The 18,064-nt window shown below is 40.4% G+C and overlaps 1 protein-coding gene across 2 annotated transcripts in view; it reads left to right on the top strand.

Annotated features, from left to right (window-relative positions):
* The window catches only part of Rbl2 (RB transcriptional corepressor like 2), a 50,006-nt gene that overhangs the window by 18,076 nt on the left and 13,866 nt on the right, over positions 1-18,064 (top strand). Inside the window, exons 10-17 of one of the 2 annotated variants that reach the window (XM_038312941.2) lie at positions 3,798-3,907; positions 6,101-6,204; positions 9,126-9,263; positions 10,916-11,080; positions 11,433-11,544; positions 14,515-14,778; positions 14,973-15,214; positions 15,302-15,478. In XM_038312941.2, coding sequence (XP_038168869.1) covers positions 3,798-3,907; positions 6,101-6,204; positions 9,126-9,263; positions 10,916-11,080; positions 11,433-11,544; positions 14,515-14,778; positions 14,973-15,214; positions 15,302-15,478 — 1,312 coding nt within the window. Of the gene's footprint in view, positions 1-3,797; positions 3,908-6,100; positions 6,205-9,125; positions 9,264-10,915; positions 11,081-11,432; positions 11,545-14,514; positions 14,779-14,933; positions 15,215-15,301; positions 15,479-18,064 lie in introns of both variants that reach the window. The other variant, XM_038312940.2, reaches the window with a different exon arrangement.

The raw sequence follows: 18,064 nt of genomic DNA, 5'->3' as shown, positions 1-18,064 counted from the left end.
TGAACATATATGACACCAACCTGGGCTAAATATTTTTCCTAACTAGAAATACTTTTGTAATTGTTAAGAGGTTGATCTTCTGGATCTTGATCATAATAACATTTTGACTTGCATCAATAGTTTACATCTCGACATTTATATTAAAAATTCACATACACATAAAAGAGAAAGGAACAGCCAATACTTTGTTTCTGTTCCCTGTTTTTTCTCTCACAATCATAACTTACATACTTTTGACCCCATTCAGAACTACTGATGAAGGAAGAGTAGGAAAAAAAATATGTTTGTATGTCAGTGTCTATTGCAGTCCAAACTGACCTCAACCTTCTAAGTACAGATGACACTAAACTCCTGGTGCTCCTGCCTGCACTCCCAAGTCTTGGGATTATCAGCATGTACTTCTGTGCCGTCTCATGGTGGGTCCCAAAGCACATGATCCACATTTGCACCCCGATAGCTGGGTATTCAGGGGCATACAGTTACCTTCAAATAGACCAACCAGCTAAGTTCACTTGCCTCTTGCAAAACACTAATAGCTCTGTTCTGGATGCACAAATTTATTTTGAAGTCTTGTGCAATTTCTCATATTTGAAAAGGGGAGTTTGTGAGTCAGAGGTTGAGAGAATTCTGATAGCTCACCAAGTGCCACAGACCAGCAGTAAGATCTCTGTACTCTTCCACTAGAGGCCACGTTTTGTGAGTAGTTTTTTTAGGTAGTTGCTGCCTCTGATTTCCCACTGGTGGATCTGTGGACAGTCTCCTTTGTATGAACCACAATATCGAGACTTCTCATTTACTACTCCTGCTGGAACTCGGCCAGCTAGAAGTGGCATTGCTTAAAAGAGTGGTGTTGGCACAGTAGTGGTTATCAATATCTCAGACTGTCTATTCCCAGCTGTTTAGAAAGTTGAAGGAGGGGTGGAATGTCAGTGACGGTGGGGGGATTGATCGAGAACAACATTCTGAAGGGTGGCTCGGGTTTGAAAAGATTGGAAGCACTCACTCAGTGTGTCAGCCACTTAGTTTCTGCGAGCTCTGCAGAACACTCCTAACCCGGGAAGACCTGCTTTAGTTCTTTGCTCTGCCCAAGGCTCATAGGAGTATCAGTGACTTTTCAAGAAAAACACAGTAGGCGGAATGTAATTTTTATTTGTTTGTGCATAACTCGGGCTAGCCTCCAACTGCAGAGGCAGTAGAGGTGGTAGAGGATGACCTTGAAGCCTCTGAGTCTCCTGCTGTCACCAGAGTCATGCAGTGCTGGTGGAGCTCACAGCCTCATGCATGTCCTCCAGCTGAGAGACATCTCCAGCTCACAATGTACTTCTGTGTATAACTTAGGCAAGTTGGTTTGAGAAAGTCCATTCCAAAGTTCCCAAGACTTTATGGTTTGATTGTATAGATGTTCTGCAATACGAGCTTATTCTGGTAATATAGAATAAAGAAGACATTATCTATAAACTCAACAATTTCCATCCATAGCTAAGTAGGCTAACTGAGGTTCAAGGATGAGTACTCTCCCTGTGCGTTTCACGGCCCTCCTTATTCTCAAACTTGATTATGATCCCACTGAAGAGTCCACGTTTCAGTGGCTTCTTCCTAAGTCAGATTTTTCAGACGACCTTTATATGCCTTGAATTTAGAAGCATTTTGTTTTTATCTTTCCAATGAATTTGGCAGTGGGCAATTGACAAAACATTCTGGGAATTTGGGTGTGCACAAATCCTATGCATAATCTGAGTGTATTTTCTTTCTCATCTGCTCCTCATATGAGAATATGTAGAATCTAATGCTGAGATATGACTTTGTGATTTATATATGATATGGTAGTTAATTTTATGTGTCAGTCTGGCTAATTTTGCCAAACACTGGTCTGGATGTTGCTTCAAAGGAGTAATTATTTACTTTTTTTTTGAAATAGGGTCTTGGCCAGACACATGGCCATGATCCTAGCACTTAGGGCTGAGCAGGAGGATCATAAATTCAAGACTAGCCTGCACTACAGAATGAGGCCATGTTACAAATCAAGTCTGTGTTACTTGAACTCACCATGTAGTCCAGGTTGGCCTTAAACTCATTATTCTCCTGCCTCAGCTGCTAGAGTAGCTAAGAGAAGCATTTTAGATGTATGTTATAAAAGCCTATATTGTAGCCAAATCTTTCAGATCTTTTTATAATATCTAGTCATGACAGCTTTAATCTTAGATATTATTAATAGAATTATATATTATCAGAAGATGCCAGGTAAAGCCAACTTTTTTTTGATAAATGATGCATGATTAATACAAGCTTGGAGACAAATTGAGGTTCAACCTGAAGGTCAGAAAAGCAAAATAGCCAGCCACTGGCTCTTACCTCAGTCTGAAATGGCGATCCTGCCTCCAGGATCTCAGAATGAGACTGTGTCTGAGAGCTATTTTCTCCCATTTAATAATCTTCTCTAGTTCTGGGATTAAAGGCGTGCACTGCCCAGTTTGTAGGAGAACTAGTATGGTTACTGGGATCAAAGGTGTGTGTATCACTGCCTGGCTGTAAGGCTGACCAGTGTGGCTATTTTACTCTCCTGATCACCAAGCAAGCTTTATTTATTAAAATGCAATTAAAATACTGCTACAGATAAACTTTAAAGTATATGTATGTATTCATAAATAAAATTCTACACTTTATTATATAGTTATCTCTAGTTCTGTATCACAAATATGGAACTTTTTGTAACTTTATAAACTGGCTAAAGTTTTGCTATGTGTGTATATATAATCATATATATTTAATTATATACATGCATGTGATCAAGTTAAAACATAGTTGTTTAACTATACAATTGTTATAATTTGATGATTTATATATGTATGTATATGATCAAATTAAACAGTTGTGATCAGATTAAAACAGTTGTTATAAAAGCCCCAAAGGTAATGATCTGTATGACACTTCTGCTCTGAACATATATTGCTAATAAAAACAATCAATGAACAAGAGGGTGAGAGAGATGGTTCATCTGGTAAAGTACTTTCTTATATAGGAACCTGACATTTCTCCCTACCTCCCACATAAAAAGTTTGGTGGCAAAGGCTTAGTACCTCAGTGCTAGGTTGGGGACAGGTGGATCCCCGAGGCTGCTGCCAGCCATCCTAGCTTAATCAGTGATCTCCAGGTTCTCATGAGAGACCGTGCTTTAACAGCAGGTGTATATCTGCTGAGGGACAACCTCTGAGGGTGATCCGTGGATTCCACAAACATATGCACACACTTGCACAGGTCGCACACATGTGTGCCCATAAATATTTGAACATACACATATATAAACACTCCACACACAAATAATATATTTAAAAGTCAATGAAATAAGCCTCATATTAAAGTAAAAAATGCCAATATTGGCTTATATGTGCTTATAGTATAGGTTCTGTACCCCTTTATTATTTTAATTTTTTTCCCCAGGGGTTCTTCCCAGAAGTTTTGCTGCCCACTAGACAGTCACTTGAGGGCAGTTTGGTTGCTGTTAGTGATGGGAAATATAAGGTTGTGGTGTTAGTCACAGCATCACATGAGCCCCTGATCAAGTCCACTGAACTTAGTGCAAAAAAGTGAATAACTCCACACAGAAATACTTCTATCACTTGAAATAATAATACCATCTTTGAAAAGAAAGTATAGGATCTCCTTCATTCATTTGCAAAGTATATAGTGTCTGTTCAAAGCATTTTCCATTTATAGGTTAACCAAATTTATACTTTTAGACATTGCATTTCTTTGTGGCCAAAACATGTTACGTTAGATAATCTCACATTACTTTTTAGGACATGTTCCCGAGACCCAACTCATGCTATTGCTAACAGACTGAAAGAAATGCATGAACTATATTCTCAGCATTTTCAGCCAGATGAGGATCCTAGTAATTGTGCTAAAGGTAAGGTTTACTGTTGTCCAGACTGCTCCTCACTTAGACATCTGACTATGTGCAGTCAGACAAGGAAAGACTAGACCTGTAAACCGAAGGCTGTGGTGTAGCGGTCCGTCTTCTCCGTCAGTGACGTGATTGCTGGGCCCTTTTCAGAAATAGAGGGCTTAATCTAACATCTGTTATGTTGGACCTTAAGCGCTGTTTGATTTGTAAGTTTTTATTTGTAAGCTGGAAATTTGTATTTGGATTCAGCATAGAAAAACAGCATAGAAAAAATTAAAAACGAAAACATAGAAAGAGAGAAGCTGCACAGCATGAGTCTCCCTTCTCTGAAATGCATGGGACCAGAAATATTTAGGTTTTGTTTTCAGCTTTAGATTGTTGCATATACAAAATGAAATATTTTGGACATGGAACTGAAATCTAAAGACAAAAGGAACTTATGTTTCGTGTATCCTGTAAATAGTCTAGTCCTTTTCATCACCTTTCAGTGCACTTGTATCTGACTTACACATCTTGTTGCATGATGTTGATTTTCAAAAAGTCTCACATATTGGATTTTTGCTTTAGCAGTTCTCAGTCTATAATTGGTACAGACCTAAAGCTGGCCTGGGAATTTCTTCATGTCATGAATCAAAACCAAGTGTACTAGAATAATAAACCAGTTATATACTGCTTAATATAGTATGTATTAGTTAGCTCTTGTTCCTATGAATATCTAAGATAATTAACTTCTAAAACTAAAAGTCTGTTCAGCTCCCGATTTGTAAATTTCGACCTCTGTGAGGGGAATTGTCATGGCAGGGAGAGCAAGGGCTACACACTCATCAAGAACCCAGGAGCCCACAGTCCCTTTAGAGGCTATGCCTCTGATGACTTAAGAACCTCTCTTGAGGCCCTACTCTTAATGGTCCCACTACCTTCCAACAGTGCCACCAAGGGTACCAAAGCTTAAACACCTAAGTCTTTGAAGGACCTCCAACACCAAGCCATAGTGGAATAGAATTGTTATGTTCAAAATGATAGTGTGTGTGTCTAATATAGAGACAATGATAGTGTGTGCATCTCATGTAGAGACAATGGTAGTGTGTGCGTCTCATGTAGAGCCTGATAAAGTGTGTGCGTCTCATGCAGAGACTGATAAAGTGTGTGCGTCTCATGCAGAGACAATGATAGTATGTGCATCTCATGTAGAGACAATGGTAGTGTGTGTGTCTCATGTAGAGACTGATAAAGTGAGTCTCAAGCAGAGACAATGATAGTGTGTGCGTCTCATGCATAGACAATGATAGTGTGTGTGTCTCATGCAGAGACAATGGTTGTGTGTCTCAAGAAGAGACTGATAAAGTGTGTGAGTCTCATGCATAGACAATGATAGTGTGTGTGTCTCATGCAGAGACGTTAAGTTCTTTATATGCTGCTTTCGTTTCAGTTTTAGAAAATATGAAAATGTTAACATTAACGGTACTTAAACCATTTGTGGAGCTCACATTTATAATTCCAGTGCTTGGGAGGCTGTGGCAGGACAAGTGATTAGAGCTAAAGGCCAATCTGGGCTACAGAGTGCACCCTGACTCAGTGAAAAAAGGAAAAAAGGAATATTGAGAAATTTTTAGGGATAATTGAAACATCAACTATAGAAAGTGTGGATTTGGGCCAGAGAGATGGCTCAACACAGACGTTCTCAATCTGTGGGTCAAGACCCCTTTGGGTTCAGGTGAAACTTTCTCAGGGGTTGCATATCAGATATTTACATTACGATTCATAACAGTAGTGAAATTGCAGTTATGAAGTAACAACGAAAATAATTTTCCTCCGCAAACCATGAGGAACTGTATTAAAGGGTCGCAGCACTAGAAGGTTGAAAAGCACTGGCTCAGCAGTTAAGAGCTCTTCCAGAAGACCCAGGTTCAGTTCCCAGCACCCACACAACGGCTCACAAGCATCTCTAACCCCAGTCCCAGGGGATCTGATGCCCTTTTCTTGCCTCTTGGGCAACCAGGCACACACATGGCACACAGATATATGTGCAAGCAGAACACCAATATACATTGAATAAATAAATTTAATTACAATAATTGAAAGTATGGATTTGGTTTTTAGATTTTATTTTGTGGATAGAGAAGGGAGGGATCAATTTTTTTCCATGATATTTACTTAATTTGTATTTAATTTTTGTGATTTTTCTTATTTCAACAGAAATTGCCAACAAATATTTTCGTTTTGCAGAAATGCTTTACTATAAAGTATTAGAGTCTGTTATTGAGCAGGAACAAAAAAGATTGGGAGACATGGATTTATCTGTGAGTACAATAGTAATGTATTGATCACTGCAGTAAGACGTAGCTTCATCCTCACCTTCACCCCCCAACAAAAGGCCATTACAAAGAAATGATGTGTTCTTTAGGGAATAAGATTAGCACCTAAGGAGACAAACTTGTACACAGAGCCCTAGACCCTAACAGTGTGAGGTATGTGGGGTGGGCAAAAGGAGCGGCTCTCACTGTAGCAGGCCATACACTACAACACTGACTGGAGAGTAGGAGGAATCTGTAGATGGAGTCATTACTTCTTTCTGATAAGATACAATGATGAAAGCAACTTATAGAAGAAAGAGTCTGTCTGGGCCAACAGTTCCAGGGGGAAGGAGGCCATGATGGCTGAGTGAAGGCACAGTGACAGGCACAGGGTGCTGAAGACTCACATCTTCACCAGCATCACAAGGCAGAGAGAGCAAACTGTGAGGCTTTGAAACTGTAAGGCCCGCCTCCAGTGACAAACTTGGTTCAGCAAGGCCACACTTCCTAAATCTTTCCCAAACACCACCACCAAATAGGGACCACGCACTCAGACCCCGGAGTGTGTGAGCGGCCCTCTCATTCACAACACAGCAGTCAAGTGTCGAAATACTCAGACTGGACTCAAGCAGGGCTGTTAATAACACGGATTGACTGGATGGGAACATAAGTATCCGACCATCCTTTGACTCAGATGATTTTTCTTATATTTTCCCATGGCTTACCCTTTAATCTTACCTGCTTTGGAGGCTGACGCAGGAGAACCACAATTTCAGGGTCTGCCTGAGCTTCATAACAAGTTTGAGGCCATCTTGTGCAACAAAAAAACCAAAGACGGGCTGGGGATGAATTCATTCCATTATGATTGCTTAGCATTGCAAGGTCTTGGGGAATATCACCAAAAAAAAAAAAAAAAAAAAAAAAAAGATTTTTTTTTCCCAAGATGATCTTTATAAACCAATAAATACCCTAAAGAAACACTAGTGTCTTATAATTATACATAATTTTATGTGGCATTTAAAAATAGTCTCTCATAAAGATGAAGCTAGGGAAAACTAGAACTGCTCAATTAGTAAAAGTAAGGCTGGGAGCAGGAGGGTGAGAACCATGGGAAGCACCGTAGCACTTTCGTGGTTATCTGCGTATCACTCACATTAATTGAAAAGAGACTCTTTACAGTTAATAGTGCTAATTTTGAGCAGGGTGGCGGTGGCGCACGCCTTTAGTCCCAGCACTCGGGAGGCAGAGGCAGGCAGACCTCTGTGAGTTCGAGGCCAGCCTGGGCTACAGAGCGAGTTCCAGGGATGCACAGAGGAACCGATCTCGAACAACAGCAACAACAAAAGGGCGGAAAGAAAAAAGTGCTGGTTTTGGAACTGAAGAGCTGACCCGGTGGCTAAAAGCACTGGCCGCTCGCACAGGACATGGGTTCAGTGGACTGCACTCATGGTGGCTTACGACTCTCTGCCTTCAGCCCCAGGATTTCTGATGCGCTCTTCTGGCCTCTCCAGACAACAGAGCACCAGAGAGTGCTGCACAGAGAGCATGTACGTGGGACGCTCATACATAGGGATCAGTCAAATTTTTAAAAAAGAGCTAATTTTTAAAATGACATTTTTAAAGTCATAAAATTGGCCAGTAATTAGTTTGCATTTCTTGCATTTTCTTTTATTAAAATTTGAGACAAGGTCTTACTATGTAGTACATGTAGGTAGACCTTAAAACTTAGTCTAACCCACACTGGCCTTAAACTTCTAATCTTCCTGCCCCAGTCTCCCAAATGCTATGACTACAGAGACATACTATTGTTTCTTTTTTGGTTTGTTTTGATTTTTTTTATATTTTTATGTGTATGAGTGTTTGCCTGCATGCTTATGCATATGCACCATGTGTGTGGCTCCTGGGTGCCTCAAAGGTCAGAAAAGGGTGTTGGATCCTCTGAAAGTAGAGACACAGACGGTTGTAGCCACCATATATATACACGCTATTTATGGCTTAACTTTGTGTGCATGAAACACATACTGAATTGCATATAAACCATAGCTACAACTTAGGGACTCATATCAAGTAGGTACCTAATATATTATTTAGATGAACATATAGTTTAATCTCTTTTAAAAGATTTTTATTATGGTGAAATTTACTTAAGAAAGTATTTTTCATCATCTTGAAGGTTGCATTTCAATGTACATTGGCAGAGCTTTGCAGCCATTATCCTCACCGTCTTCCATCATTAAACACTAATTTCCCATTCCTCCTTCTCTCTGGCCCTCTGTGTACTGTCTTCCAGCTTTTGAGTTTACCTTTGTAAGGTTCCCCAGATAGCTGGAATCATGTTTGCCCCTTTGTGTTTGACTTAAGTTTGCTTTCACTGTTTATCCATGTCCTAGCAAGCATGACAATTTCTTTCCTTGTGTTTAAATCTTTTGTTTGTGACTCGTTTGTTGATAGACACTAGGATCGTTCTGCCTCTGGCCTTGTGAACGGTGCTGCCATGGTTGCTGCTGTGCAGGCATCTGTTTCGAGTGCTTGCTTTTGGTCCTCGACGGCTCTTTATCCCTAGAATTAGGATTGCTGTGTCACATGGTAGTTCTGGAGACAGGCCCACAATCTCACAGAGGTGAGGCAAGTGTCTCATATAGTAATTTTATGTTTAACTTTTGAAAGCCACCGTACTATTTGTCAGAGCAGCATTTCATAGTTTACATTCTCACCAGCAATCCACAGGGCTGTGGTTTTCTCATATCCTCAAAAGCTTCTTTGTCATTTTAAAATATCTTTAAAAAAGTATTTCACAGCATACGTTTTTGGAAGTTCTTAATTATTCCTTTAATCTATATTTTAATAAAACGATGAGTACATTTAAGCTGGATATGAAATGGTTTTCAGAGTGGGCTACTGTTTCTAAATGCTACTTTGTTTTATAGGTTGTTCTGGAACAAGACGCATTCCATAAGTCACTCTTGGCCTGCTGCCTTGAGGTTGTCGCTTTTTCCTATAAGCCTCCTGGGAATTTTCCATTTATTGTTGAAATATTTGATGTACCACATTATCATTTTTATAAGGTATTTAAAATTATACTGATGATTATGAATGAGACCAACCTCTTGCTACCCACCTTGTACACATTAAACATATAAATCCTATTAAATATTTAATAATCTCTATGTAGGGAACTAAGGTGAAACAGAGTCTTAAGACCATACAAATATAATATACAGTAATATACAGTAGTATGGCAGATTTCTTTTGGCTGAAACATTCACCTGATTTCTTCTACCATCTGCCAAAGGACTGCAGAATACTGTGACTGAAGACCTAAGAGTGGGCCCGATGTGGCGGATTACAACTATAATCAGTTCTTGGAAAGCTTAGGTAGAAGGATTGCGAGCTTGACCTGGGCTACATAGCAAGGGCTGCTCAGAAAGGAAGGGAAAAGAGAAGCAAGGGTGGAGGGGTAGAAAGCGGGGATGCTGGGACTGGAGACACAGCTCAGCAGTTAAGCGTGCTTCCTGCTCTGGAGAGGACCTAAGTTCAGTTCCCAGCACCCACATCAACTCCAGATCCAGAGGACCTGAAACCCTCTTCTGGCTTCCTTCCCATCCATACACAGGACATAAAGACACACACACATAAATTAAAAATAAATCTTTTTGAAAGTGTAAATCTATCTAATCTTATCAATAAAGAAACAGGAGTCAGAAGTGGGGGTAAAAACCTGAGAGAGCAGAGAAGCAGGGGAGCAACCACAAGCTTCCTACCTCACCTTACTACTTCCTGTCTCCTCTCTCAGTGGTCTTCCAAACCTCCATGGTTAATTTTGGTCAGCTAGCAGTTGGCCCCACCCTCTGACTCCAAGCAAGCTTTATTTGTCAGAACATAATCAAAATATCATCTTTTTAAAACAATAGCATTTATGTCACCGGTTTTGTATGTCAGCCTTTCTTATTCATGAGTTTATCATAAAGATCTTTCAGGAAAAAATTAATTTTCTATCACTCTACTTATTTTTGAGACAAGGTATCATCTATCCCAGGCTGGCATCAAACTCAAGGATAACTTGAAACTTTTGATTCTTTTGCCTTCACTTCCTCAGTACTAGGATTACAGGCATGAGCCCCCACACTCCGCTTATGTTCAGAGATTTTTTTTTCTTTTTTTTCTTTTTTTTTTTTTTTTTTTTTTTTTTCGAGACAGGGTTTCTCTGTAGCTTGAGAGCCTGTCCTGGAACTAGCTCTTGTAGACCAGGCTGGCCTCGAACTCACAGAGATCCGCCTGCCTCTGCCTCCCGAGTGCTGGGATTAAAGGCGTGCGCCACCACCGCCCGGCTCTCAGAGATTTTTAATATTATTTTTTGTTTTATTGATACTGGAAAGTGAGCCTTTGGCTGTTAGCCTACAAGCACACACCCCTTAATATAAAATTTTAAGGCTATTGTTTTCAGGCTCGACTTATAAAGTGTATTTTTGTTTATAAATTTTGAAATATATAATTATACAAAATATTTTATATTATTCATATGTGTAGATTATTTACAAATATTATAAAAGGAAGAGCAGCTTGCTACATATGGTATTGCATTATTAAACTTGTGATTTCTGATAAATTGAATATTAAAAAAATATTTAGAAGTTTCATTTTGCTTTTATACTCATAAGACTTTTACATTAAAAATCATAGTAATTATTAGTTAACCCAGAAATTTTCTTTATTTCAGGTAATAGAAATATTTATTAGAGCAGAAGATGGTCTTTGCAGAGAAGTGGTCCAACACCTCAACCAGATTGAAGGGCAAATTTTAGATCATTTGGCTTGGAGAACAGAGTCCCCACTGTGGGACAGAATTAGAGAGAATGAAAACAGAGTCCCTACATGTGAGGAGGTTTGTGACAGTATCTTCCCATCTGTCTGTACGGGGAGCACATCAATATTGTTTACAGGCTCTGCTCTCGGGGGGCAGGGGTTTGCAGTGTGATTAATGGTTTATTCCTGTATCAAAGAGGAAAAAGAATCAGGTTTCTTGAGAACCTGTAACTGTCCTCAGTTTCCTTGACAGTAAAAATTCTGACTGTCCAGATCAGTCAGGAACATTGCTTCAGACAATTTAATCCAGTAACTGGTTTGAATCTTTTAGTAGTTCAGTTAAGAAATATCTAATCAGACAAAAATTTTTTACTGTATTTGTAGTGAAATGCTTTTGACTATTAAGATTTTGTGGAAACAATTCTTTACAGGTCATGCCACCTCAGAACCTAGAAAGGACAGATGAAGTTTGTCTTGCTGGCTCTCCCTTACCCCCAAGAAGAGTGAGTGAAATACGCGCTGACGCTGGAGGACTCGGCGGAGGTGAGTCTAAGACACTAGAGCAACGTTCGCGTCCTGAGCCCAGATGCTTAAGCTTCATCTGACCCTGTGAGCCAATAGCCATGCAGAGCAAAGAATATTCTGTCTTTTAGTGATATATCAATCATGTAAAAATGCTTTTTTTCTGTGCGAGAGGGTTGGGACAGGGTCTTATGTAGTCCAGGCTGGTCTTCAACTCACTATGTAGCCAGTGACGACCCTGAACTCCTGACTGTCCACTTTCCAAGTGCTGGATTCCAGGTGTGTACCACTACACTACATCACCTGACTTAAATATGCTTTTTTTTTCTTTTGAAACAGGGTTTCGTGGTAGGTTGGAGCCTGTTCTGGAATTTGGAACTTGCTCTATAGATCAGACTTGCCTCGAACTCACAGAGATCCTCCTGTCTTTGCCTCCTGAGTGCTGGGATTAAAGGTGTGCACTACCACTGTCCAGTTTAAATATGCTTTAAAGAAATATTAACATAAAAAACCTTTTTGAGAGAGGGTCTGGCTGTATAACGCAGGCTGACCTTTAATTTTAAATCTTCTTGCATCCACATCCCCACTACAAAGATTACAGGGGTGTGTCCCTGTGCCATACCGACAGGTATCTTTTTAGAACACTTTACATTTAATTTGGTCTTCATTTGTAAGTGAATTTTCACCTATAAACTCACAGAAGGGCAGAAATGGGAAAACAAACTATTAATAATTCATTGCCAACTATAGAATTCTCAGTGAATTCTCTCAGTATTTCAAATATGTCTTCCCTTTTGTGGTCTTGTTTTATTATGTTTATTAGAGATAGGAGTCTCGCTGTCTTGCCCAGGCTGATTTCCAATCCTTGGTCTTTCTGACTCAGCCTCTGAGAATACAGGTGTGCACCTCCACACCTGACACACTAGGGCTAACTATGGGATACACTTAGATACAGTGAGACAGGATGGCTCCATGGCTGGACCATGTTCAGCTTTGTTATTAGCACTGTGCTTCTTAGATTAATGTGACATCTCTGCTCGGCCGGGAAGTACAGAAAATACAGGCTTATGTTTTAGCTGGCTCCTTAGATGACTGCCTAGGTGCAAGATTTATATTTATGTATGGGAGTCTGTCTTCTTTGATTTTTTTTTTCTATTTTCCCCCAGTGCTGGAGATTGAAGCCAGGACCTCCCAAGTGCACAGTACACATCCTACTATTGAGTACACTTTCAGCTCTACAACTATTTTAAAGAACAATTATATAGCTCCAAAGAGCTCCTAATCCATTAGAACATTGCTTTTACTAGGTCAGTTTCAAAATGTACTTGATAAGCATTAGCTATAAAAGAATTGGTTTTAAAATCAAGTTTACTCTAAATCAGTGCCTACTCAATAAACATAGATGATTCAGGGTGTGGTGCACACTCCTGTAATGTCAGCACTGTAATGGAAGACTAAGATAGGAGGAGCCTAGCTTTAAGGCCAGTCTACATAATTTAACTACATAATGAGACCCTGGCTCAAAACAACAACAAACAACAAAAAACCAAACTAACTCACTAATTGAATACTCCATGAAATTTTCTCATTTAAAAACTGTTTTTAGATTTATTTTATGAGTGTTTCACCTGCATGTATGTCTATGCACCATGTACGTGCCTGGCGCCTGCAGAGGCCAGAAGGTACCGGATCCTCTGTAAGTGAATAATTATGAATGGTTGTGAGCCATCTGGGTGCTGAGAACCACACCCAGATCCTCTGCAGAAGTGCTTAGGCATCTCTAGCCCTTTCTCATCTCAAAGAACAGTAATAACTGTTTCAGTACACAGACCTGGTTTCAGATCTGATAAGCTGGTCTTTTGTAGTTTTCCCCTACCCAAGTCTCTGAATGAATATTGACATTAAACTTCCATTTCTTTGTACTTGCTACTTCTCTCTTTATGAATCTGCATGGTTGGGTCCACGACTCTGCCCGTCTTTATGTCGTCTTGTATGTAACCTAGGGAATGTTAGGACACAGCTTTCAGGACTCACTTTTGTTGGTGTCTGTTATGAACTCCTTACCTTTATTTTGAAATCTGAAAGGGAAGAAAGGAGTGCTCACATTCCAGAAACTCACATGTCAGTAAGAATCTTAAAAATAAACTAAGCCATAACAATTAGTTTTTGTGTAGAGTGACTAAGAAAAGAAAAAAAAGTTGCTCTGGGCATGGAGGTGCATGCCTTTAATACTAGCACTTGGAGCTTGAGGCCAACCTGTGCTCAACAGTGAGTTCTAGGACAGCTAGAGCTACATAGAGTGACCTTGTCTCACAAAATGAACATTCAAGAAAGTATTCAGAGTTAAACAATGCTGTATTTATGTATTTAAAAATAACAAATGCTGATAATGTTATATCTATTTTTGCAACAATTTTAAAATTATTTAATATATAAGCCATTGAATTATATAACTTAAGTAGATGATATGTATGGCACATGAATTATATCTCAATAAAGCTATTTAAAACTAAACCTTTATTAAATCTAAACTTTATATGTCTACATTACTGAAGAATATAGAATGTTAGTAATCTTCCCTGCGTGGGAAGGACAGAGGAAGATTCATGGGAAGCTGAGGGAAAATACTGCTGGATGGCATGTCATGATGATGTCTCTTGGTCAGGTAATGTCTGTTCAAATCTGAGTATGGGGGAAGTTAAATGATTCCTTAAATTACCTCTATATCAAAATATGGCAGAGGACAAGGTCCAGTCTGACTTCTGGGAAGGAAAACCAAGAAGAGACAGCTGCCAGACAGCGGGGATTTCCTTTGTGAAATGCTTTCCTTGAATTTGCACTAGAACAACTATGTGTCCCATGACTTCTGCATACCTTATCTGCTTTAAACATTGTACAGTATCTGAAACACACTGTATTTCCCTTTGATCAAGCGCTTAAGTGGAAGTCAGATTTGTTTCTGTGTTAAAGAGTGGTTTCTTTTGGTTGTAGGTATAGCGTCTCCAGCCACATTGTATGACAGGTACAGTTCCCCCACAGCCAGCACCGTTAGACGGCGGCTGTTTGAGAATGACAGTCCCTCTGAAGGAGGCGCATCTGGGCGCCCCCCACAGCCCCTCGTCAGTGCTGTCCCTGTGCAGAATGTATCTGGGGAGGCTGTATCTGTCACACCAGTTCCTGGACAGACCTTGGTCACCATGGCAACAGCCACTGTCACGGCCAACAATGGACAAACAGTGACCATTCCTGTACAAGGTAAGGAAGGCAGAGTTGGGGACTGAGTTCTCTGGCATTCGTTAGGCCATCACCTAGGACTTGGAAAGAGTGCCAGTGTGGAACAGCAGTGCTGGAAGATGGAGGAGAGGAACGGAGACCTGTGACCAGTCCTTTCTCCCTGTAATACACTGTAGGTATTGCCAATGAGAATGGAGGGATAACGTTCTTCCCAGTCCAGGTCAATGTTGGAGGCCAGGCACAAGCTGTGACGGGCTCTCTCCAGCCCCTCAGTGCTCAAGCCCTGGCTGGAAGCCTGAGTTCCCAGCAGGTGACGGGAACAACTTTGCAAGTCCCTGGTCAGGTGGCTGTCCAGCAGATCTCCCCAGGTGGACAGCAGCAGAAACAAGGCCAGCCTTTAACCAGCAGCAGCAGTAGAGCCCGGAAGACTAGCTCTTTATCACTTTTCTTTAGAAAGGTAACTTTTCATGTACCTTTACTGGAGCACAAGCTTGGCAGGTGTAAATATGAAGTAAGGTTTGACATATTCCTGTTTCTCTGTTAGGTTTATCACTTAGCTGGTGTCCGCCTTCGGGATCTTTGTGCAAAACTAGATATTTCAGATGAACTGAGGAAAAAAATTTGGACCTGCTTTGAATTCTCTATAATTCAGTGTCCTGAACTGATGATGGACAGACATCTGGACCAGTTGTTAATGTGTGCCATTTATGTGATGGCAAAGGTGAGTACATTCAAGACTGGAAAGGCAAAAGTGCTACTTGGTTACTCAGAACATTTCCCCACTCCCCCCTCCCCCACAAAACGTGAGGCTTTATTGTGATGAATAACCTTTAGGCCCACAGGCCAAAGGAGTAACTTCCAGCCCCAATAGCCTGCTTTGGCTATAGGATATTTTTTAAAATAAATTTATTTATTTTACATCCTGGCCACAGTTTTTCCTCCCTCTTCTTCTCCCAAGTCCCTTCCCCCATCTCCCTTCTGCCCGCCCTGCCCCATAATCCACCCCTCCTCCATTTCTTTTCAGAAAAGGGCAGGCCTCCCATGGATATTAATAAAACATGCCATATCAAGTTGCAGAAAGACTAAGCACCTTCCCACATATTAAGGCTTGGCAAGGCAACCCAGTATGAAGAATAGGGTTCCAAAAGCCTGTAAAAGAGTCAGAGACAGCCTCTGTCTCCCACTGTTAGGAGTCCCATGGGAGGACCAAGCTACACAACCGTCACATATATGCAGAGTGCCTAGGTCAGTCCCAAGCAGGCTCCCTGGTTGTCCTTTCAGTCTCTGTGAGCCCCTATGAACTCAGGTTAGTTGATTTTCTTGTGGTGTTCTTGACCCCTCTAGCTCCACAATCCTTTCCACAATTGTAATGCAGGATTCCCTGGGCCCTGCCTAATGTTTGACTGTGGGTCTGCATCTGTTTCCCTCCGTTGCTAGGTGAGACCTCTCTGATGACGATGGCTAGGCACCAATCTGGTCATAGAGATGGACAGTTCAGGCTGCATATCTGTTTTGCTAGGAGTCTTAGCTGGGGTCATCCTTGTAGATTCCTGGGAGATTCCCCTGTGCCAGGTTTTCACCTGACCCTGAAGTGCACCCCCTTTTCTGAAGTCTCTTTCAGCACCCTTTCCCCCCACCCCCAACCTGACTGCTTGTGTTCTCATCCTCACCTGCCCTCAGTTCACTCATGAAATCGCTTCCATTTCCCCTTCTTAGACCTGGGCATCCCTTCCATGAACCCTCCGTTTTACCTAGTCTCTCTGAGTCTGTGGATTGTAGCACAGTTATCCTTTATTTTACAGCTAATATCCACTTAATGAGTGGGTACATGCCATGTTTGTCTTTCCAGTCTGGTTACCTTAATCAGAATGATTCAAAACATTTGTAATAGCTATGCACTGAGACTTCCATTTTCAAGTTTGTGCAGTCATCACACACGTGGAATATTCCATTTTATAGATATTGGGCAGTATTTTTAGCCATCTATTAATGGACATGTGGGTTGTTTTTTCTGAAAGTTATGAACAACACTGTGGAGAGCATTGTGGACGAGATCTTATGTAGATACCGGCTTCATTTCCCTGAGTGAATGCCTAGTAATGATCTGTCAATCATATGGGAACTGTATGTTTAAACATTGAGGAACTACCAGTCTACTTTTCAAAATATGGTTCCATTTTATATTCCTACATGCAGTGTATGAAAGCCTTAATTCCTCTAGTTTCTGATCAATACTTAAAAAAAGGTTTATTATATGTTTGGAGGGAGGAGTAAGTTTTCATTGCCAAATTTGAGGGCCAAGATTATGAGCCTTTACCACTCTCTTCTAAATTTTATAGTCTCTGGCTTATCCTGAGATTCCTGTCTAGTTTTCCTCATTTTGTGTTGTTTTCTGGTTGCCACATGATTACTGAAGACACATCTCTCCTCTGAATGAATGTTCTGTGAAATCAGCTATCATGGACATATGGGTTATGTCGAGACTGTCATAGTATGTTGCTCTGCATCTGTTGTACGTGGTGCTCTACACTCTTGGTGGCTCGTGTTTATTTGTAAATTTTGAAATTGGGAGATGGGAATCCTAACTTTATTATTTTTTCAGTGATTTTAACTATTCTGAGTCTCTTGGAATTCCACACAAAGTTTAGAATCAATATACCCCTGTCATAAAAGAGTCCCTTGAAAACCTGGAGCTCAGGCTGGGGGGTTTGCTCATCTTAATTTCAGTCTTCAGTCATGATCATGGAGTGTCTTCACATTTATTCAGGTCTTCCTCTTTTTTTTTTTTAAACAATTATTTGTGCTTTTCAGGATGTAACTCTTGCCCTTGTTAATTTTCCTGTATTTTTGATGGTTTTGTAAATGAAACTGTTTCATTTTTGATGTATTCATTGCAAGTAAATGAACAGTTGGTTTCTCTGTCTTAAGTGTCCAACAACCTTGTTAAGCTAGCTTTTTTTGGTGCAGGGATTGAACCTAGGGCCATTAAAATGCTAGACAAGCACACTATTGAATCCCAGTCTTGAACCTCTTAGTCTAGTGTGGATTTTAATCATGTTCTGTGTCGACTTTTTGTGCAGATTATGCAGTTTTAATAATTGTACTACTGCTTGTCCAAATTACTTTTCCTTACTAATTACCATGGCTCCTCCAGTGCAATGTTAAAAGCAGAAATCTTTATATGGTTCCTAGTCCTGGGAGAAAATAACAAGTCTTTTACTATTGGAATATGGCGTTAAATATATCCCCCATCTCACCTGTATCCTCAGGTAGACTGCTTTAATCCAGTGAAGGTATTTTCCTAGCT

The sequence above is a fragment of the Arvicola amphibius genome, chromosome 15 (genome assembly GCF_903992535.2).
Source record: "Arvicola amphibius chromosome 15, mArvAmp1.2, whole genome shotgun sequence".
NCBI lineage: Eukaryota > Metazoa > Chordata > Mammalia > Rodentia > Cricetidae > Arvicola > Arvicola amphibius.
The sequence above is the reverse complement of the archived record's forward strand: the minus strand, read 5'-3'. Positions and strand labels throughout refer to the sequence as shown.